Source organism: Neoarius graeffei, chromosome 5, assembly GCF_027579695.1.
Source record: "Neoarius graeffei isolate fNeoGra1 chromosome 5, fNeoGra1.pri, whole genome shotgun sequence".
Lineage (NCBI taxonomy): Eukaryota > Metazoa > Chordata > Actinopteri > Siluriformes > Ariidae > Neoarius > Neoarius graeffei.
In genome coordinates this window covers 31669072-31692121 of record NC_083573.1, presented here as the reverse complement: position 1 = coordinate 31692121, position 23050 = coordinate 31669072, and the positions used below count along the sequence as shown (strand labels likewise).

Genomic DNA, 23050 nt, shown 5'->3' with positions numbered 1-23050 from the left:
GTGTTATTTATTTATTTATTTATTTATTTATTTATTTATTTCTATCGATTGATTGCGTTTTAATTAACGGAGTGTGACAGAGCGGCGGTGGGAGGGGCGAAGCGCCGGCGAGCACATTATGTTGCCTTATTATTGACGTTTATATATAAATAGATTAGACTTTCTCTCTCTCTCTTTCTCTCTCTCTCTCTCTCTCTTTCTTTTCTGGATTCCGTTTAGATCAGGCTGTGCGACTTTGAATGTGGAAGCTGATCGTGTAGCATGTAGCTGTCGGAGAAAAAGCAGATCCTATAGCTAAAGACCAAATAAATGAACCAAAAGAACAAATGCACCACCGCACCAAATATCAGAATAAACACAATAAGCACTGAATTTATTTCTGCTCAGGACGTGAGCGCTGTTTTTTCTTCTCTCCACAGAAATAAATGCTGTGTTTATTCTTTTATACAGCCAAAGTCTAAAGGCACGAGTGAGTGAGTGAGGGAGTGAGTGAGGGAGTGAGTGAGGGAGGGAAAGAAACGAGTCTGAGATTCACTGTCGGAGTTTAAATCTAGATCCAAAAGAGTGAGAAATAGCGCAAAACGGTCTAAACCGCAGCTGGGTTTCAGCACCACCGCTGGATGTTATAGCATGAGTGAGGAGCTGTGAGTGAGTGAGTGAGAGTGAGTGAGTGTGGAGCCTATAGCCTACAGTCTGTCCGCCTGTGTGTGGGTTAGTGCCCTTATCTATAGGCTCATTCCCCAAAGTGAATGCACACAGAATAAACATGCAAGCGGTCCGCAGGCCAGTGAGCGCCACACCGGGTTCCGGTCTGTGATCAAACTTGGTGTACAATGCCAAAGAGATCCCGAACACGACCGACACATCCGATCTCAGCTGAAGAAGAAGAGACCTGCGACTAGAATCAGACTGTGCTCTCATAACGCCAAAGCCAACAACAACAACAATAATAATAGCCTAGTAATACCAGCACCTAGGGGAAGAAGAAGAAAAACGAAAGAGTCCAGAACAAAAGCCTGAAGACGAAGGACAGGATCATGTTTGTCCCCTTGCCGCTGCCGTTCGTCTTGCCCAGAACTGCCTCCGAGCTCCGTGCCTGGCGCCTCAAGTCTCCGCCGGCTGCGCGCGCGCTCTCCGGTAAGGTTCTCTCTGTTCTCTCTCTCTCTCTCTCTCTCTCTCTCACACACACACACACACACACACACCAGCATACACGCAGCGTGCATCCGGGCTGTGCCTTCGCCAGATCATGTCCTCTGCTCTGCTGTCCCACAGCCGTCTTTTCCTGTATTGTGTCCACCGTGCAAAAAAAAAAAAAAAACACCAGACAGATGTCTCACTTCACTTCCTCACGCGCGCGCCGTCTTTGATGTCGTATCCTGGGAGAAGGAACAGGAAGCGTGGGATGCTGCAGTCGTGGCTGAGTGTAGAGCATAGCTATTTTCCAATAATAATAATAATAATAATAATAATAATAATAATGCGCAAAAAAGGGCTTATGAGATTAAAAAAGCAAACCAACCACACTTCTTCATTTCTCATCAAGCCTGTATATTATAGCTGATAAATAAGACGATAGACAGAATCAGTCCAGGCGTTGTTTAATGTTTTTCCTCCCCTCTATCTCTCCTTCCCCCCGTACCGTATCTCTCCGTGTCCTTTGCTCGCTCCGCTCTGCCTCCGGCTCCGTCTCTCCCGGACTAAAGTCTGGCGCGCGCCGGCCCGGGAATATTCATGCCGCGATATCGATCCTGCGGAGATCGATTCCGGGGCCGGCGGATCGCGGCGCACAGAGAGGATAGAGAGAGGCAGACCGAGCAGAGCAGAGCAAGAGGAGACAGGAGGAGACAGGAGACCCAATGAGACACGCATGCTTTTATTTCTTTTTCTGCAAGAATTCAAGCTGGATGTGTTTTTTAGTGGAGCTCGTGCACTGGGATGAATCTGGTCTTAACAAACTGGAGATGATGGTGGTGCTGCTGTGGATTTATGGGTTGCATTCCGAGGTGGAAGGTTCGGGTGATGTTTCTGGTCTGTACAGGGTGACAGTTTGGAAAAACGGCAGCGGTGTCGGTTACTACAGGGGGGTCGGGCTCTGCCTGGCTTTAACATCTGGACTGAACTGAGTGCTTTCTGTGCAAGGAAAAAAAATTCCCACTCAGCCTCTGCAAATATATATATATATATATATATATATATATATATATATATATATATATATATATATATATATATATATATATGTGTGTGTGTGTGTGTGTGTGTGTGTGTGTGTGTGTGTGTGTTAATTATCACGAGGCAGTTTGCTGTGTGAGAAAGCAGACAGGAGAACAGACACTGATGAACTGATGATTGACACTCAGGCCTGTGCACTTCTGGACACTGATTTATAATGTGATTCAGTTTGCTGTCTGTTTGTTCAACAGAATAATAGGTTCACTGTAAGGTCTGTTCTGCAAACAAGAAATGTTATTCTGGGAACAGTGTTCTCTTCCTTGTGGCATTTACTACTATTATTTGTGATTACAACGTCTCGCCCTTAAAGGAGAACTGAAGGCAATTTTTTTATCATCAAAATCCTATTTCCCTCATTTTATTAAATATAGGAACGCATTTTTGAGAGCTATTTTGTCACTGCTACAGCAAGTTCTGAGTGTTTGAAATATGCTCTGTAATATATCAGTCCGTATGTCAAAGCAATGGCCGTAAACGAGATTCGCTGAGACCTGTGTGAGACATCGTAGGACGGAAGTAAAACATACAGCGGAAATCAAAGTCACCGACATCTGCCAACGTCGTCAAAAGACGTGCGCACCCTCTTTCGAATGCTGATGTAATCAAGCCGGAAGTTTTGTTTGTTTTGATGGCGATCAGGAAAGTTTGAAAAAAGTAGGCAGTAATCGTCATTTAAACTCGTTTTTGTACAATACTTCGTTTGGAAAACAGTTTTCAAAATGGCGGCACTGACACCCGGCTGACACTTGACATTTCGAAGTCTCGCACAAGTCTCGTGAAGATCGTGCGAATAAGCGACGCCTGCCGTGGACCAAACGAACATGGCTAAAAACCGAACAGGCCGATAAGTATAATATTTAATTGAAATTAATTGCCAATACGAGTCATGATATAAGGTTACCAAACCCGAAAACGTCACCGAATAACACATTAATTAAGAAATAAAGCAAGTTTGAAAATGACTTAAGTTCCCCTTTAACAGTAGAGCTAAATCCAAATGCACCTCTGGTAATTCCGGTAAGTTGTGATGTACCACTTTAGACACCACAGATGGAAAATCCGAGTCTTTTCACAGTTCTGAGTTAGATCATTCGGTTCAGCTCGACTCCTTCAGCTCCCAAAAGACTTACCAGGCTACATTTCCCCCCTAGAGTTTATGATTAAACTGTTTCCTGAGGTCTTACATGGCCTATCTAATTCTAATGTATAAAATAACACTACTGTGCATTAAACAGGCTAGATTTACAGTCTGTCTTACAATAAGTATACAATAAACACCAATGCATTAAAGTTAGGTCTATTAAGAAAAAAATTTTTAAAAAAAACAAAGAACCCTTTATTCGTCACATGCACACTTCAAGCACAGTGAAATTCATCCTCTGCATTTAACCCATCTGAAGCAGTGAACACACACACACTCAGAGCAGTGGGCAGCCACACCAGAGCGCCTGGGGAGCAGTCAGGGGTCAGGTACCTTGCTCAATGAATTTCAAGGGCACCTCGGCCCAAGGCCGCCCCACGTCAACCTAACTGCATGTCTTTGGACTGTGGGGGAAACCGGAGCACCCGGAGGAAACCCACGCAGACACGGGGAGAACATGCAAACACAAACTCCACACAGAAAGGCCCTCACCGGCCGCTGGGCTCGAACCCGGAACCTTCTTGCTGTGAGGCGACCGTGCTAAGCACTACACCACCGTGCCGCCGGTGTATTAAAGTTATTGTTCCCTGTTGTATCATTAGAATTAATTTCATAAAATTAATTTCAATTCATTATGAATATATGGAATAATAGCCTATTCGATGTTTTATCTCATGAGTTTTCTTTCTTTTTTTTTCAAAATAAACACATTTCAATTTCAATTCTTGCAACACGTTTTAAAAAACGTTCATATATGAGAGAGTCGACTCTCAAAGTTCACCTAGAAGAGCCGACTCAAAGAGCCGACTGCTTTGTGAATGGCACATCACCATTGGACACTCGGCGTTTTAGAGAAACATTAAACCCTTGCATTAAGGGTTGTGGTCCTTGAGGACCACAGTGGAAATAAGTTTTATGCTTTATTGTACTATCCTCGGCAATGTCTGTTTTATGTGTTTTATGCACTTTTATTGCCAAAATAAAATAAAATAGAATTAAATTAAATTAAACTTAGGCCGATTATTGTTCCCTGTTGTATCATGAGAATTAATTTCATAAAATGAATTTCAATTCATCCTGATACATGGAATAGTAGCCTATTAAAAAACAAAGACAAAACAAAAACACACGCTCATATATAGTGTAAATGAGAATCGACTCTCAATGTTCGCTGAGGAGAGCCGATTCAAAGAGCCTATTCAAAGAGCCGACTCCTTTGGCTACCAGGCACTAAGCTATTTACTGTGGTAGTTTTTAAAGTAAACTTTTTAATTGAATATTTATAAAAACGGTAGATAAAATTTTTTTCGTCATTATCTAATAAACTCATGCTTCACCATTCCCCTGTTATTAATTTATTCAGCACCTTGTTTACCTGTCTGTGAGGAGAAAGGTGAGCGAAGGGAGGACTTTCACTGAAAATGGCGAATGTCACATTTAATATAAGTAAGTAAGAAAGAAAGAAAGAAAGAAAGAAAGAAAGAAAGAAAGAAAGAAAGAAAGAAAGTCTGGGAAACAGTGAGAGAAAGTGGTCTAGGTGATGACATCATGAATTAAAAGTGTTGAAAGTCGGGAGCGCGCACGCCTTGGACGCAAAGCGCGCGCCTTGTTCTTTACTGATGCGCATGCGCAAGGCTGTACGTGTGATTCATTATATAGCGAATTCACTATTTAGCCAATTTTGCCTGTTTAATTAAATTAACTGGAGAATATTTATAAAACGCACTCTAGGTCGATGCCCGCACATCCTACCGTAGCTGGTGTCCACTGTGGTGTCCATAGGGAATAGGGATTGTGGCATGCCTACAAGTTCATGCATTATTATATTACATTATTGTTCAAAATTACAGATTTGACTGAAGTTTTTCCTCCCACTTTATTGCATCATTTTTTGGATCTAACTACCAAACATGAGCACATCTTGGCTTAAAGTAGGCTCACTATCAAAATAACTGCAAAAGCTATTGGATCCACAAGTGAATTTGACCAGAGATGGTACCATAAGAGGGTATGAGTACAGACAGGCCACTTCTTGGGCTGTGAAAAAATCAGTGTACAACAGCTGTTCGACGTATGTCGGTCTGTCACCCGTCAGTAAAAACAGTCATTAACCTCGGTCATAAAAATTAGATTCATACACTGATATGTTGGTTATGGAGGAGCATATGCATATGCGGCAGCCAGTGTAACCTGGAGAAAAAATGTGCTACCGTAGCCAGATTACACATTATTTACACCATTTTTGTCAAATCTTGTTTGTTTACGACAGTAAGAAATACTGATGCAGTACGGGGTAACAGACACACTGAGTACAATTTGCTGGCACCAAGTCACATGGGAAGGGGTAATTGTGCCAAGCAGTGTGTGTGTGTGTGTGTGTGTGTGTGTGTGTGTGTGTGTGTGTGTGCAACCTGTGTACGAGTGCATCTAGGGAGTTCCAGGTTTAAGATGATTGTCAATGACAAAATATCAGCTTGGGCTTGTTAGTAGCATAATGCAAAATCAATAGACACAACAAAGATGTCAATATGGCATGCTTTATTACTCTGAGCTCTCTCTCTCTCTCTCTCTCTCTCTCTCTCTCTCTCACTCTGTGCAATACACAGATTGGTCCCCATAAATGCAATGTACCTTATTAACGAGTGCATTAATGAATTAACAAGCTGCGCATACCAACTCTTTCCTGCTCTGTTTTATTGGTTCTCAGTGTTGTAGTGTCAACACAATAAGAGATACAAAAACCAAAAATGGTTATCAGGCATTTCCTACCCATTGTGTTAAATTAAATCCATTTGGTCATGCAGTTAAAATTTGACACGTATTCATATATCAATGAAGTTACAGTGTAATGACGCACAGGGAGCGTGAGAGTGAATGAGTGTGTGTGTGTGTGTGTGAGAGAGAGAGATGGCCTCCACTAATGGCGTTTTAATAGTGATGAAGTCTCATGGCTCATTAGCAGCAGTGAGAGATATTGAGTTTCACCCAGTGAGAAATGACCTTCGCCTGTGTTCATAAACACACACAGTATCTTCACTGATCTCCCGCATTGAATTCAGTAAACTGAATCTACAACAGCGTTCTGAAAAACATTATGAATCTTAGGAATGTTCTCTTACAGCCAATCCATAAACTGTGCTCCAGTCCCAAGTGCAAGGCCGGTTTTAGGTTGTGCAATTACTGTCATTTTTTTAAATTATTACTTTTCACACTGGATCTCAATAAAATCTTGGCAGAATTATACAACAGCCTATACAATGTCAGATCACGCAATGAAGATCCTCAAATGACAGACCAAGCCATCATGATCTTTAACTTGTTCAGAAAATGGTGTCACATAAACAGAAAGGTTCTGTTTAGTAAGCTTGTGGGAACAAGGATTTCTGCCTGTCCATTAGGAAGTTTTGTTTATGTTTCATTATTATATGGCACCAGCATAAAATCGTGCGCTCTGATTGGTTCCTTGGAAGACGGTATTTTCCGTAATGCCCGTGGGCGATTACAGACTTTCTTTCCAAGGTGCTGGTTTTCAATGTTGCAAAAAACAAAACGACAAAAAAAGATGAATTGGAAATCAAAACACAAGCGAAAACGGCCGAAACACAAAAAGACAAACAAGCCACTGAGTTATTCAAGAAATGAGCAATGAAGAGAATTCAGAAACCGCTAACCACTAATAGAAATTCAATTTTGAAACCGCTAGCTGTTTATTCTGCATGCGTGACTCAACTACGTTACAAAGATAACGTGACTGAAAGCAGCGTCACGCTTCATTATAATGACTGTCTATTTTAATCTCAGAAAAAAAACCCACATAAATTCCTTATTAACCTCGCTTGCTTGGTCTTTACAGGAAAATATCAGATCGAGATCTTTTTGTTCGGATCTTGCCGACAGTTCGATCTGTACTGTCAAGACCTCGGTCTGATATTTTCCCATAAAAGACCTCGCGCTCAGTTAATAAGTAGTTATTATTGCCACATCTATATTTGTCGCTGTCCTGTGAGAATTGATCGTATGCTGTTCTTCTGTTGGTGGCTTTTAAATGTGTATTGTAGCATTGCAGACAGTCTGATTTAAATTTAAAAAAATGACAATGACAAAACTTAGTTGTTGGCTGTCGTTGATCACAACAGCCTTAAATTAGCTGCATCACATGATACGCTCTAAGACAACTGATCTCGAATCCTGACCAAAGGAATTCTTTTTCTACCCAATACCATATCATACATTCACTGTATTTACATGCACAAAGTATTCCAGTCTTGGTCCTTATTCCGAAAAAGACAATATTCCTACTAAGCTGTTTATTTGGCTAATAAAAATGGATATTCCACTAATATTCCTGATTACATGCAGCTGTGAATACTCTGATTAACATCAAATGCCTCCATGTTGGTTTGCGGACACTGCACAGAGCCGCCCATAAACAGGAAAGAGGCCGTGTGTCACCTGCCATAAAAACCCCCACTTGAGAGCTCATCTCATTATCTGTAGCCGCTTTATCCTGTTCTACAGGGTCGCAGGCAAGCTGGAGCCTATCCCAGCTGACTACGGGCGAAAGGCGGGGTACACCCTGGACAAGTCGCCAGGTCATCACAGGGCTGACACATAGACACAGACAACCATTCACACTCACATTCACACCTACGGTCAATTTAGAGTCACCAGTTAACCTAACCTGCATGTCTTTGGACTGTGGGGGAAACCGGAGCACCCGGAGGAAACCCACGCGGACACGGGGAGAACATGCAAACTCCGCACAAAAAGGCCTTCGCCGGCCACGGGGCTCGAACCCGGACCTTCTTGCTGTGAGGCAACAGCGCTAACCACTACACCACCATGCCGCCCCCCACTTGAGATGCATATTCCAAATCCGCTGCATGCAGGCTTGTAGTACTCAAGTCCAGGACTCTGACTCGAGTCTAACTCGTGCCCTAATTTTAAGGACTCGTGACTTGACTTGGACTTGAGCACTGATGACTCGGACTCGTGCATTAACTACATTCGGATTCGTAAACTGGAGACTCTGATTTTTTTCTTTATTTTTTTGTAACATACCATAATAATTTGGCATAAGATATTTATATTTCTATCTACATTAATTTTTAAACTAATTTTGTGTAAGAGAATGCACATTCACCTGTTCATGGGTTCATGTTGAGGGACAAACTAACGTTAATGGCGCTAAAATGCCTGGAGAGAACGCTGCTAGGATTGTCCGCTTTGCTTATACAGACTTCTCGTGCAGTGGGAAAAAATGCACTGCTGTGTGTTCCGTATGTAGAAGAACTATCAAGGAGATGACGGGGACAACCTCGAACTTCAATCATCATTTGTCAAGACTGCATCCAGAGAAGGAAGTGACATGCTGTGTTCATTGCCCTGTTGATAGTGGGCGGTGCTTGCTTGCTGGGCGATGAACTAGCTAGCGTTAACCCTTTCTCATGTAATTTGCCCTGTTGATAGTGGGCGGTGCTTGCTTGCTGGGCGATGAACTAGCTAGTGTTAAACCTCTCTCATGTTATTTGCGCTGTTGATAGTGGGCGGGGCTTGCTTGCTGGGCGATGAACTAGCTAGTGTTAACCCTCGCTCATGTTATTTGCCCTGTTGATAGTGGGCGGCGCTTGCTTGCTGGGCGATGAACTAGCTAGTGTTAACCCTCTCTCATGTTATTTGCCCTGTTGATAGTGGGCGGTGCTTGCTTGCTGGGCGATGAACTAGCTAGTGTTAAACCTCTCTCATGTTATTTGCCCTGTTGATAGTGGGCGGTGCTTGCTTGCTGGGCGATGAACTAGCTAGTGTTAACCCTCTCTCACGTTATTTGCCCTGTTGATAGTGGGCGGCGCTTGCTTGCTGGGCAATGAACTAGCTAGTGTTAACCCTCTCTCATGTTATTTGCCCTGTTGATAGTGGGCGGCGCTTGCTTGCTGGGCAATGAACTAGCTAGTGTTAAACCTCTCTCATGTAATTTGCCCTGTTGATAGTGGGCGGCGCTTGCTTGCTGGGCGATGAACTAGCTAGTGTTAACCCTCTCTCACGTTATTTGCCCTGTTGATAGTGGGCAGCGCTTGCTTGCTGGGCAATGAACTAGCTAGTGTTAACCCTCTCTCATGTTATTTGCCCTGTTGATAGTGGGCGGCGCTTGCTTGCTGGGCGATGAACTAGCTAGTGTTAACCCTCTCTCATGTAATTTGCCCTGTTGATAGTGGGCGGTGCTTGCTTGCTGGGCGATGAACTAGCTAGTGTTAACCCTCTCTCATGTTATTTGCCCTGTTGATAGTGGGCGGTGCTTGCTTGCTGGGCGATGAACTAGCTAGTGTTAAACCTCTCTCATGTTATTTGCGCTGTTGATAGTGGGCGGGGCTTGCTTGCTGGGCGATGAACTAGCTAGTGTTAACCCTCGCTCATGTTATTTGCCCTGTTGATAGTGGGCGGCGCTTGCTTGCTGGGCGATGAACTAGCTAGTGTTAACCCTCTCTCATGTTATTTGCCCTGTTGATAGTGGGCGGGGCTTGCTTGCTGGGCGATGAACTAGCTAGTGTTAAACCTCTCTCATGTTATTTGCCCTGTTGATAGTGGGCGGTGCTTGCTTGCTGGGCGATGAACTAGCTAGTGTTAAACCTCTCTCATGTAATTTGCCCTGTTGATAGTGGGCGGCGCTTGCTTGCTGGGCGATGAACTAGCTAGTGTTAACCCTCTCTCATGTTATTTGCCCTGTTGATAGTGGGCGGCGCTTGCTTGCTGGGCAATGAACTAGCTAGTGTTAACCCTCTCTCATGTTATTTGCCCTGTTGATAGTGGGCGGTGCTTGCTTGCTGGGCGATGAACTAGCTAGTGTTAACCCTCTCTCATGTTATTTGCCCTGTTGATAGTGGGCGGGGCTTGCTGAATGATGAACAAGCTTTTTATCTGTAGCCTGTTAACTAAAATGGGGCAGTCGAGCAGTAACGTTAGTCCGACACGGTAGCAGAGACGCTTTCACATAAAGACAGCAACAACCACCGTCAAATGGTGCAGATGGAGTCTTGTTCTCGGATTCGACTCGGATCAATAGTGGACTCAACTCGAAATTTTCTTTAATGATTTGGATTTGACTCGAACTTGAACACTGGGGACTCGAGACTGGACTCGGACTCGAGGTTTAGTGACTCGACTACAACACTGGCTGCATGTATAGATGTCCAAATAATGCTCCTAAAACCCAGATAATATCTGTATATCCCACACGTCTTAATCAGAAAACGATAAATTCGGAATAAGGCCAAATTTGGAGTATCCAAACAACATACTGTTTACACAACCTGTATCAAATTCGGAATAATAGTGGAATATTAGTTCACAGGTAAACACACTGAGTTGAAGATTTACAGAGTAGTTTTCCAACCGTTATTTGTTGTTGTTTCTTTCTTTCTTTTTTGGTTCGAAGCGTTAAGAATACGGCATAAGGAAAATGAAGTTTCCAGCAGGCTCTAAGTCAACAAGAGCAAGATTCCCCAAAAGTGTCATAGTCATGAAATGTATGAGGACATGGTAGAGAGGGAGGCATTTTAAACACTCTTACTAAACATAAAGGTGATGGCTACAATGCTTTTGGGAAGCTGAGCTCAGATGTATGAGAGTTACCGGCGAGAGAAACACGTGCACGTGATGGATTTGCATGCTTGTGTACCTGTGTGATTCCAGCGTTATCCATCACACCCACACTGGATTCATACTCATGGGACAAACAAACAGGAGGATTAAATGGGCAGTTAGACGGACGGAAGATGAAACAGTTGCTTGGATTGATGGATGGACGGTTGATAGAAATCTAGGTATATAGATATATTTTGAATAGATTGTCAGATTTAAAACCACTGAAAGATGACAGACTGTTGGTTAAATTGATATATTGAATGAGGGATTCGGATATTAGGGTTGTGCCTGAAAGACGGATATACGAATGAGAGGCAAGAATGTTATTTTGGTGATGGAGAGATGGGAATATTGGAGCTGAGGGATGAATTGACAGAAATATATGATACTGTTGTTGACGGATCAGGAGGCTTTCTTGCTTTGGTGGATGAACACGAACATGTTTCATTTGTTCTCTGTGTTTATAAGGAGGAATGAGTGTGTGTGTGTGTTCACGTACATGTATTTAGATAAAGGGTTATGTGTAATAAAACCTAGCTATTTGATTGGGTTCCTCCTTCATAGCAGCTGAGTAGCGACGTAAATCAGCGATCCTTCATTCCATTTCATTTAAACGGTTAAGATTTATGATAAGCAGGTTGCATGTTCACCTCTAAAATCCAGTCCGTGTGTGTGTGTGTGTGTGTGTGTGTGTGTGTGTGTAGAGGGGGAGACTGGGCTAACTTGACCTCTCCCCTACATTAAACTGCCTTGTTCTATCCGTTTGGTTCTCCACGTCTGTCCTCCCTCCTCTTTTCATGTTCTTTTGTTCCACTCTTTTTCTTTCAATCCCTCCTGATCAGAGCCTCATGCTGCTCTTGCACCTCCCTCCCCATTTCTATGCACCTGAACATTTAGGTTGGACCTCTGTGCTGTAAACCTCCGATATGGCTGTGTGTCTAGTGTCTAATATAAAGGCGCAAACGAAGTTGAGGCAATATTGAAGCTCAAGAATGGCTATAAATTTGGTGCATTGTGCCATAAAATCGTTTTTATAGAATCATTTTTTTTAGAATGATCTCCCATCGCCTTATTCCTTGTAATTGGCCACATGCTGCCTTGAGTGACGGGTATAATCATCAATCAAATTAAAATGGAGGAAGAGGAAGGAGGGGCTGCCATATGAATGAGAGAGAGAGAGAGAGCGAGAGAGAGACTCCTGTGATTATCTGATATTAGAGTTCTTATAACAGGCCGTTTGCTTGCAAGTTTGCTACAAACATGTTGTGAACTGCAGCATAAAATACATACGGGACATAAAAAGTTTGATCTAAATATATAATTTAGATTCGCACCATTTGGATCACATACCAGCTGCTTAATTGTGCTAAACTAAGCATGAAATAAATGCCATCATTTTTATAGCATCATGCTGGCCTTCCCCAGTGTCGTCTGCTTTTTCTGTAGACCAGCCATATCCTCTGGCATGTAATAACGACACCATCAGTGACGGCGTAGCTCACTTGGGCCCCGTCTAGTCCAGAAGGAATGATCTAAAGTGGGCCACCTTGCACAATAAATGTTGCAAGCTATATACACTATATACAAGCTATACCGTATACACCCTAGAAATACGTACTTATTTGCCAGAAAGAATCCAAAACGGCGAGGAATTGGCTGATGAGAAGCGATTTTTGTTGACCTGCTCATTAAGGCTTAATTAGTCCATAACTTCATTAATAATTGTAACGAAGCAAATCTGGGTAGAAGTTATATGCACCCTAGGTAGCCCTACTTTCATGCCAGAAAGAATCAAAATCGGTGAAGAACTGAGGGAGAAGAAGCGATGTGTGTGGAAACTGTTCATTAGGGATTAATTAGTCCATATCTTCATTATTAATTGTAATTAGGCACATTTGCGTAGAAGCTATATGCACCCCAGGCAGACCTACCTTCCTACCAAAAAGAATAAAAATCAGTGAAGAATTGAGAGAGAAGAAGCGATTTACGTGAAATGTGGACGCCGCCGGACGGACGACAGACGGACAACACACGATGGTATAAGCTCATCGCCTGTCGGCTGGACGAGCTAACAAGGGAAGGAAATTCACGACAAAGCTAGGGACGTTAACACACAGTGTTAGCTTTCCATCTTATTCAGCGAAGGAGTTCTTTATGGTATATGTTGGCGAGAGATGCAGGCGACCATTATATCACACATCCGATGCTGGGCTTGACAGTAAATTGGGACTCGGAGAGATATCATGAAATATCAAGCCAGAGAAATGACAGCTCATGGCAGAATATGACATGAATCATTATAGTAGTCGTTAAAGGAGAGTTTTTTTGTTATTGTTCCTCACTGGGGCGGCATGGTGGTGTAGTGGTTAGCGCTGTCGCCTCACAGCAAGAAGGTCCGGGTTCGAGCCCTCTCGTCTCGTCTCGTTATCTCTAGCCGCTTTATCCTTCTACAGGGTCGCAGGCGAGCTGGAGCCTATCCCAGCTGACTACGGGCGAAAGGCGGGGTACACCCTGGACAAGTCGCCAGGTCATCGCAGGGCTGACACATAGACACAGACAACCATTCACACTCACATTCACACCTACGGTCAATTTAGAGTCACCAGTTAACCTAACCTGCATGTCTTTGGACTGTGGGGGAAACCGGAGCACCCGGAGGAAACCCACACGGACACGGGGAGAACATGCAAACTCCGCACAGAAAGGCCCTCGCCGGCCACAGGGCTCGAACCCGGACCTTCTTGCTGTGAGGCGACAGCGCTAACCACTACACCACCATGCCGCCCCGCTAGAGATAATGATAATAATAATGTTCCTCGCTGTCAAATTTCAAAGCACTCCTTAACGGAAAAAAAGAGGATTTTTGACGGATGCTTCTAGTTACATTCGGAACAAATTTATTAACAACGTCAGAAAACTATAGACAAGTCTTTCAGGAAGTGATTTATAGAAATACATTCAACGCTAACCATGCATGAAACCTCTGTGCTAAGCTAGCTGTCTAGCTAGCTACCTTAGCTCATGTTAGTGGTGGGCAAAATCGTGAACGCGACGGTTATAGTTTGTTTGTCTACTGTCGAGAAGAGTTACTCTGCACGTTAAGGCTCTAATACTGAATTCCCACCTGTGTGGAGAAATGTCTAGCAGTTGGCTAGCTAGCGAGCTAAATATGCTATTAGTAGTAGCACGCGTGAGGGATATGAGGAGCTTCTACTCTGCATTCATGTACTGTTTATACATAGAAACATAAAACCTGGATCCCCCCCAGAGGTAAAGGTAGCCTACAGTGATGTGCTTAAGCCATTATTAGTAGAGGTTTTTTGTATTATAGTATGTTAAATGATTTATTGCTCGATGTATGTTCTTTGTAATGGTTTTAAATCATGTTCAGGTACGTTAAAATGTTTCCTTAAAACACTGCAAGCTCTTTTATAGCATCTAAGACCACTCAGTGTGTTTTTATAGAATTAGATTATTGTCGTCATAGTAGACACCATCGTATTTAATAGGCATCTCTTATGAGTCTGTCCTTCTAAACTCTGATGGTGTGTGTGTGTGTGTGTGTGTGTGTGTGTGTGTGTTCATTGGCAGTTAATGAGCTCTGCTTGTGTTCCTCTCTGCTGGCCTGTCATAGCCCTGACACTGCTTATAGCAAAATCAATACAGAGAGAGAGAGAGAGAGAGAGAGGGAGGGAGTGAAGTAGGGAGGAAGGCAAAGGTTGAAGGAAGGAGGATGCGAGAGAAGCCGGAGCCTTTGAGCGAAAGACGATAAATAAAGTCGTTATCTTGCTTCTGAATTAAATGTACATAAGCAGTGGCAAGATGTGGTGCGGACTATTGGTTGATGGTGTACTGTTTACGCCAGGACTGGCTACAGCGCACCAGCAGTTTATCACACAGCTGTGTGTGTGTATGTGTGTGTGAGAGAGAGAGAGAGAGAGAGAGAGTCATAAAGAGGCAGTGGTGGTTTAAATGGTTAAACCCCATTATATTTGTATTATAATCCCAGCTTTGAGAGAGTTAAAGTTGAATAAGAGAGAAGGGATCAGTCTGGCTGGAAATCCCTCACACACACACACACACACACACACACACACACACACACACACACACACACACACACACACAGAGTCACAAATTCATGTGCACATTCTCTGAGTTTATCTTACACACACACACACACATACACACACACTTGCGACTCACCTCGCGATCACTTCCCTCTAGAGAGAGGGAGGAAGAGGGGAATAAGGCGATAGAGGGAAAGTGAGAAAGGTTGGGGGATCCAATGGAGGCAGAGAGAGGGACAGATAGCAGCATTAAAATTCATGGCTTTTTTACTCGCCGAGCCAAAAATCAATAGTGTTTACTATGAATGAGTGGAAAGACGGACAACAGCCGGGGCCAGAGGGGGAGGAGGGAGGGAGAGAGAAGGAGGGAGACTTCATTACTGCGGGCTGTGACACCAGGGGCCAAGGTTAAAGATGGGGTGGAGAGAGCACTAGTGAAGGGGGGGGGGGGGGGGGGGGGGGTAGCTGGGTAGTCGGTCTAGCATTTACACACAATATCACATTACAGTGCCACCACCACCACCACCGATTCAACATCCTTCACTAGATACACACATACACACGCCTGACCTAGATTAAAATATCGGCGTGTAAAGTTTGCTGTAAACCCGTGCACACATTTACTCCCAAACACACATCCACGGCTTTGTAGGTTATGCTCACGTGGTCATTCAGGGTGAGCTAAAGTAAAGATGTGATTCAGGGTTTTTATTTCAGTGTATCTGGAGTTGATTTGGGCTCACACTCGGTGAAATCGGGGCTTCAGTTATAAAGATGGCTTCTTTATGCTCTCTAGAGGACATCAGGACATCTGGCAAGAAGGGACTTAAGATACCAACTCTAATGACCTTTAGACGCATTATCTCTCTCTCTCTCTCTCTCTCTCTTTATATATATATAATCTTCTTGTCTTTTTCCACACAGACATATACGGTACAGCGCTGGAACGTTTTGATATTCAGAAAAGCTCATGAATGATGGAGCAGGAGATGCTTGTCTCACAGCCAGGTGGATCTGTGGGATTTAGATGAAAATGTGAACTTTGGGATCGGCACTCATTTGCTTTCCAAATGCATACGGTCGGAAAGCAATATGTTTAATGATTTGTAGTCATGTTAAATCAATTCATGTTGCTTAACTAAACTAAAGTAACCTCCGTCAGCTGTGAGTTGGTGCACAGTCTGGGAATGAATAATGTTTCTAGCTTGCAAAAAGGACCCTTTGGTTTCGAGTGTGTCATTAGCAAAGGAACAGAAACGGATGACAAATTCACATTATGAGAATCAGACGAATGCATATCGCAGTTTTCGTGTGGTTTCATAGTATGTACTCGGAGGGCGTTTTCCGAGAGGGTGACATTAAGTGCAATGTAATAAGCAGGACGTTATTTCTTCATGGAAGTTGCTAGAATATTTTTGAAACTATATTAGCTTCAGTAGTTTACGTCACACTTTAGTCTTTAGTATGTAGATTATTCAAATCTTTACGTTCTCATTTTAAAAAAAAAAATCTCGTTTCTCATTTATATTTTATTGGTATGAGATCTACCATCTCTACCATAATGCAGTGTACTAAAAATATACTTTTAACACAGAGCTAGACGTATAACTCCTTCTGATTTACTGTCCTGTTATGGCAGAAGGAGAATCATTCGTAAAATAGGGACAAATAGTTAATGCATAGTGTCTCATTATTCCTTAGAGAACCCTGTTTTGATTGTGTGTGTGTGTGTGTGTGTGTGCTCTATTCATCTCGTATACACATGCACACAGTAACTCATACCTCTTTAATAATGTAATATTACCTTTCATCTTCTTGCAATGCCATGCTATCCAATATTTATGACCAGTATTTGTTATTATTATTAGATGCGACGTGTTTGATCATTGCAGAAAGTGTGTTTGATTTCTGATTTTGCTTACTTCATAGCCCATGCTCCCTTTCTTCTTCTTTTTACACTCTCTTTTTCACCTTCTCTTTTCTTTCTGGGCATTCGCTCATTCTCTCTTATTCTTTTTTTCTCCCCCAGCTCTCTCTCTCTCTCTCTCTCTCTCTCTCTCTCAGTCGTCTGTTCCCTTAGCGACGGTTTCCAAGGCGCCTGTTCCCAAGGGCTAGGGGAGGGAACCTGTGAGGTCACACATCCATAACTACACACCTGAAAATCTCCTTTTCCCTTTTTCCAACCTTCTTTTCCTGGTCTCCTGTTTGGCGTCCTGCCATTCTCTCTCTCTCTCTCTCTCTCTCTCTCTCTCTCTCTCTCAGTACCTCCATACCTTTCATTTTCATTTGTTAAGGTCATCTCTTTGTCCTTACGGTGCCATAGTCATTAGTACTTGCCTACATATGAAGATAAACCAGTACAGAGCCATTACACAAACCCATGGTTTGTTTTTTGGGGTTTTTTTTTGTTTGTTTGTTTTTTTAAAGAAAAAGAGGATTTGCCTTCCAGCAACGGGATATCCACTAATCCACAATACCCAGTGACGAAATATTTTGGTGGACCAAAAATATCACATCATTGTTAAATCAGGCGAGTTAAAATCTTTGAAAAATGAACGCCCACTAAAAACATATTTGCACCTTTTTCCAAATACGTTTGAGCAAATTTGTCTTGACGCCATCTCCGTTTTTCTCTTCTAATCAACACACGTTAAGGTATTCGTTAAAGATCATTAACCTGATTTCTGGATTTGACATTTCCTGATCTCAGGACAGATACAGTGAATGGCTGTTTGTAAAATAATTGCATAAGTTAAAGATGATAAATGGTTCAGTCATACGCATCCTTGCAGGCAGTCGCATATGTCAGCCTTCCAGAAGGTCTGGAGTGCTGCTTTTTCCACCGACTGCTTCTACTCCATGAGAAACAAAATGTGATTGACTGATTGATACAACTGCCATTTCCTAATGATGTCAGTTAATTGGATACATAAGACCTTCTGTCTTAAACGATACGTGAGCTATTCTCCCACCGAACCATATCAGTGAGATTAACATTAATACTACAATTCCTGCATCATATTAATTATTCGATCCACATTTACTGGACATGAGCAATAGTGCATTCTGATTGGCTACTCTACTACTAGGCTATTAGCTCATATACCGTGAGCAGAAAAAAACAAAATGGCGGCACGTGTTGCTGAACCAACTGAGGACGAAATAAAAACTCTATTCAAAAACAAAACTCCAAAAATTGTTACCAAGTATTTAAAAGAAACAGAAATAGCTAAAAGAATATAGTTCCCACCCCTAATATCGCCTGTTCCACACTCCAGCCCAGTTGGTGGCGGTAAAGCACCTTTAAGTTGGGTTGCCAAAGCCAAAAAACCCTAAAGAAGAAGAAAACCCCAAAACATTAAAGGAGAACTGAAGGCAAATTTTTTTATTATCAAAATTCTATTTATCTCATTTTATTAAATATCGGAACACATTTTTGAGAGCTATTTTGTCGCTGCTATAGCAAGTTATGAGTGTTTGAAATATGCTCTGTAATATATCAGTCCGTATGTCAAAGCAATGGCCATAAACGAGATTCGTTGAGACCTGTGCGAGACATCGTAGGACGGAAGTAAAACGTGCAGCAGAAATCAAAGTGACCAACACCTTCCAGCGTCGTCAAAAGATGCGCGCGCCCTCTTTCAAATGCTGACATAATCAAGCTGGAAGTTTTGTTTGTTTTGATAGCAATCAGGAAAGTTTGAAAAAAGTAGGCAGTAATCGTCATTTAAACTCGTTTTTGTGCAATATTTCATTTGGAAAACAGTTTTCAAAATGGCGGCGCTGACACCTGGCTGAGACTTGACATTTCGAAGTCTCGCACAAGTCTCGTGAAGATCACGCAGATAAGCGACGCCTGCCGTGGACCAAAAGAACTAAATTCAACATGGCTAAAAACCGAACAGGCCGATAAGTATAATATTTAATTGCAATCAGTTGCCAATACGAGTCACAATATAAAGTTACTAAAACCGAAAACATAACTGAATAACACGTTAATTAAGAAATAAAGCAAGTTTAAAAATGACTTCAGCTCTCCTTTAAAAAAAGCAACAAAATATGGAATAAAAGTATTTGATGATAAGAACGTATCTTTTTTTATTTTTCAAGAATTATTATTATTATTATTATTATTATTATTATTAAGATTGAGTGGAATAACTGTTTTATTCTATCCACATTCACTGGATTTCTCAAAATCCAGTGAATGTGGATAGAATAAAACAGTTATTCCACTCAATCTCATCATACATGGCTTATAGCCAACTTGATGCTACACGCCTCATTGTCTATCAGCTCATGTACGACTCGATTTCATGGAATAACTGTTAAATATAACGTTTATTCTATTAAATCAAAAATGACTGAAAACCTTTCAGCTATATAACTTAAAAAAGGATTTTTTTTAACTTCCAACAAGTCCTGAGACCTTTACTGAAGGCCACGAAGTATCTAAGCGTTCCCTACTGCTATAGAAGCAGCAGCCATGCATAGTGTACTTTATTTCTACTTTTTCATTATCTTACAGTATATATCTCCATCCCTGGAGAAAACAGAAGACTACAATTGAGCGATTGACACTGTTTAAAAAAAAATCTGCTCACAAGCCCCAGAGACAGACACACAGTCCATCCTGAGCAGCTGTGGGTTCTGATGCACTCTGTGTGCCAATGTACCTGTGAAAGCTGTAGGTAAGGACGTGGAGTGAGTGAAAACTCCAGCAGTGAGGATACTGGGCTGGAGATGAATCCGGAAAGAGACTGACCTTCCTCCCTTCCGTGTGTGAAAAATTATTTACACCAGGCATTTTTTTTCACAGAACCGTGCACACCTGCTAGAATATCACAATCAGATACACACAGCAGCCCGGCAGATCCAGAAGCCGTAATTAGAAACAGAATTAAGTTTAGAGCTATGGTCCTGCTAGCACTCAGGCCTAGCTGTGGAATTCCTTCTGCGTTTTTATGATTTACATCTAACCTTATTAGCATTATAGATAACTCATTGCAAAAGTCATATGAATACACAAGGGTAAGGGTTAGAGCTAGCGTTCATACCATCTCATCCTAATGAACTGGTATGAAATAGATCTTCTCAGACTCAAGATCATGTGATCTGAAATGGGTAAATACAAATCCAAAATGCCAGTCGCTAATAGTGCTATTAGTGCGGCCGGTGATACAAATTGGGCAAAAAAACTCAATAAAATGACAAAAGTATCCACGGTTACTATCGCAAATCATCATCTCTAGCTTTGCGGGAAGTGACCTTTTTCTTATAATCGTTTGTTCAAGACTCGGCAGAGCGTCAGGTTTTAATCTCCTTACTTTGCTTTCAGTATGAATAAAATCCTCCTCGCTAAAATGTGTCGAACACACTGACATCGAATTAGATAGCTTGAAATCTTGTCTTTTATCTCTTTTAAATCTTGTAATCCAAATCTAAAAGAAATACACATTTATCTGGCTCAGCAAGATGAACGTATCCATGCTACAGCGCACACAACTACCAAACAATGCAAATTCGTTTGTAAATTTAATAATTTCTGACGTCCTGAAGTCTTTTATCACGTGGTAGTTTTATGTGATAGAAATGATAGACTACTATCAGTTGAATTCTCATTATCATCTCATTATCTCTAGCCGCTTTATCCTTCTACAGGGTCGCAGGCAAGCTGGAGCCTATCCCAGCTGACTACGGGCGAAAGGCGGGGTACACCCTGGACAAGTCGCCAGGTCATCACAGGGCTGACACATAGACACAGACAACCATTCACACTCACATTCACACCTACGATCAATTTAGAGTCACCAGTTAACCTAACCTGCATGTCTTTGGACTGTGGGGGAAACCGGAGCACCCGGAGGAAACCCACGCGGACACGGGGAGAACATGCAAACTCCACACAGAAAGGCCCTCGCCGGCCCCGGGGCTCGAACCCGGACCTTCTTGCTGTGAGGCGACAGCGCTAACCACTACACCACCGTGCCGCCCATCAGTTGAATTGTTATATATATATATCTCAGACTTCATAGTTCATGAATGAATACAATTAATCCATACAAACACATGAGGCGTGTTGGTGTTTGTTTACCCCAAAGGTGGACAGTAACGAAGTACATTTACTTGAGTACTGTACTTAAGTACACTTTTTGAGTATCTGTACTTTACTTGAATATTATTTTTTTGGAAACTTATGACTTTAACTTCACTACATTTGAAAGACAAATATTGTCCTTTTCACTCCACTACATTTCTATCAAGGTCCTCGTTACTCGTTACTATGAAGCAGCTTTGAAAGTGGATGTTTTTTCTTTTCTTTTTCTAAAACGTGATGGTTTTTCGCAGGTGATACTGAGACAGCCTGTCAGTAATCACTAGGGTCACGTCACGTCCATAGACTGTATAAAATCAAGTTCAGTGATTTCTCAGCAGCGTTATTTGAACACGATCAGTTGATGGCAGAATGAAAGGAGGCGGTTCTTCTGGGGAATGCACGCACTCATGGCCTCGAACCCATGTTTCAGTTTTCTGAAAGGATTAAAGATTCATTTCGTTTTAAATGTTTGCTTTGTTTGCCGAAAACAAACCACATCACAGCCTACAAAAACTCGCCGTCCAACCTGCGGAAGCATATTGAGGTATATAAACGTGTTATTCCAAGAGAAAGCTTGTAATGAAGTTGTCTGTGCTTTTAGAGCTAGCGGTAACGTTGCAATAGCTATGCAGTCTGGTTAGTCAAATGACTTTCTATGGATTTGCCCTCCAAGTTGCCGTAGCCTTGTCCACGGCTAACGTTAACACATAGCTAGTTAACTTGGACACTGTTAGTTAGCATGTAAAAACGGAGTTACGCTAACATGAATAACGTTAACTTATCTGAAGTCCTTTCAGAAATATGTTTTAGCATAATCTTGCCAGATAAACAGAATGTAGAAATCTTTCTTTTCTAGTAACGTTAGCGACCCAGTATGATTTCGAGTTTGAAAAGAGTTTGCTAGCATGTCAGGTGGAGCTTTACTGACTAGTGAGCTTAACATTAAACCACCATGATTCCACAGCATGCGTGCATTTTGTGAATTCACATTTCTGTCTTTGGTAGTGTTAACATTGTAGCTTTTGTGACCTTGCATAATTACTATAGTTACTACGTATTTTTTTACCAGTAGCCAAAGAGAAAAACTAGCTAGCATTTTATTGATGATTCTGACATTGCCAGAGCTGGGTCAGAACACTACCATGCTGCTTCGTGTGGGTGGGTAGGAGTGTTAAAATAAAAAATTTTTTAAATTAAAATGACAATTGATCTTTGTCAATTCAGTTGTTTCATGATGTAACGTTCTACCAAGCATTTATTCTACAGGTTCTACAAGCTAGTCAGTAAATCCAGTCGGTTGCTTCAGGGGCATTAGGTTTTGTAAGCGTTGAGGCAATAATACAACGACGTCTTGACAGAAAATGTACTTTTAATACTTGAGTATTTTTAAAAGCAAGGACTTCAGTACTTAAGTAAAAATTTGACTTGACAACTTTCACTTGTATCGGAGTAACATTTGACCAGTGGGATCTGTACTTTGACTTAAATAATGAACTTGGGTACTTTGTCCACCTCTGGTTTACCCATTTCAAACCATGTGACCACAGCACTCCAATGGAGTCGAGGAGCTCTACAGAACATAAAACATCTACCTCACCTTCGATTGGCCAAATTAATATGAATTTCTTCTGAGATCAAGCTTTGACTTCCTGTCAAAGAAGATAAAGATGTTCAAACATCAGATGTTTGAAGCGTCATGGCTTTATTTTGTAAGAAATTTGGAACAGAATAAGGTTAAAAGTCATTATTTTTTTCACGAAAGGGGAAACCATACAGCAGGATCAGTGTGATACATCGTTTTGAATATTATTGTTTTCAGTACAGTGTAACACAGTGAGAGTTTTAAATGTCAAACAGTTCTTATGTGCA

The 23050-nt window shown here is 41.9% G+C and overlaps 1 protein-coding gene across 1 annotated transcript in view; it reads left to right on the top strand.

The window, feature by feature from the left end:
- Positions 1–993: 993 nt before the first annotated feature.
- Positions 994–23050, top strand: part of pou2f2b (POU class 2 homeobox 2b) — an 83593-nt gene continuing 61536 nt past the window's right edge. The window contains exon 1 of the mRNA XM_060921545.1: positions 994–1137. Within this exon, the coding sequence (XP_060777528.1) occupies positions 1038–1137 (100 nt within the window). The 5' untranslated portion in view covers positions 994–1037. The remainder of the gene's footprint in view (positions 1138–23050) is intronic.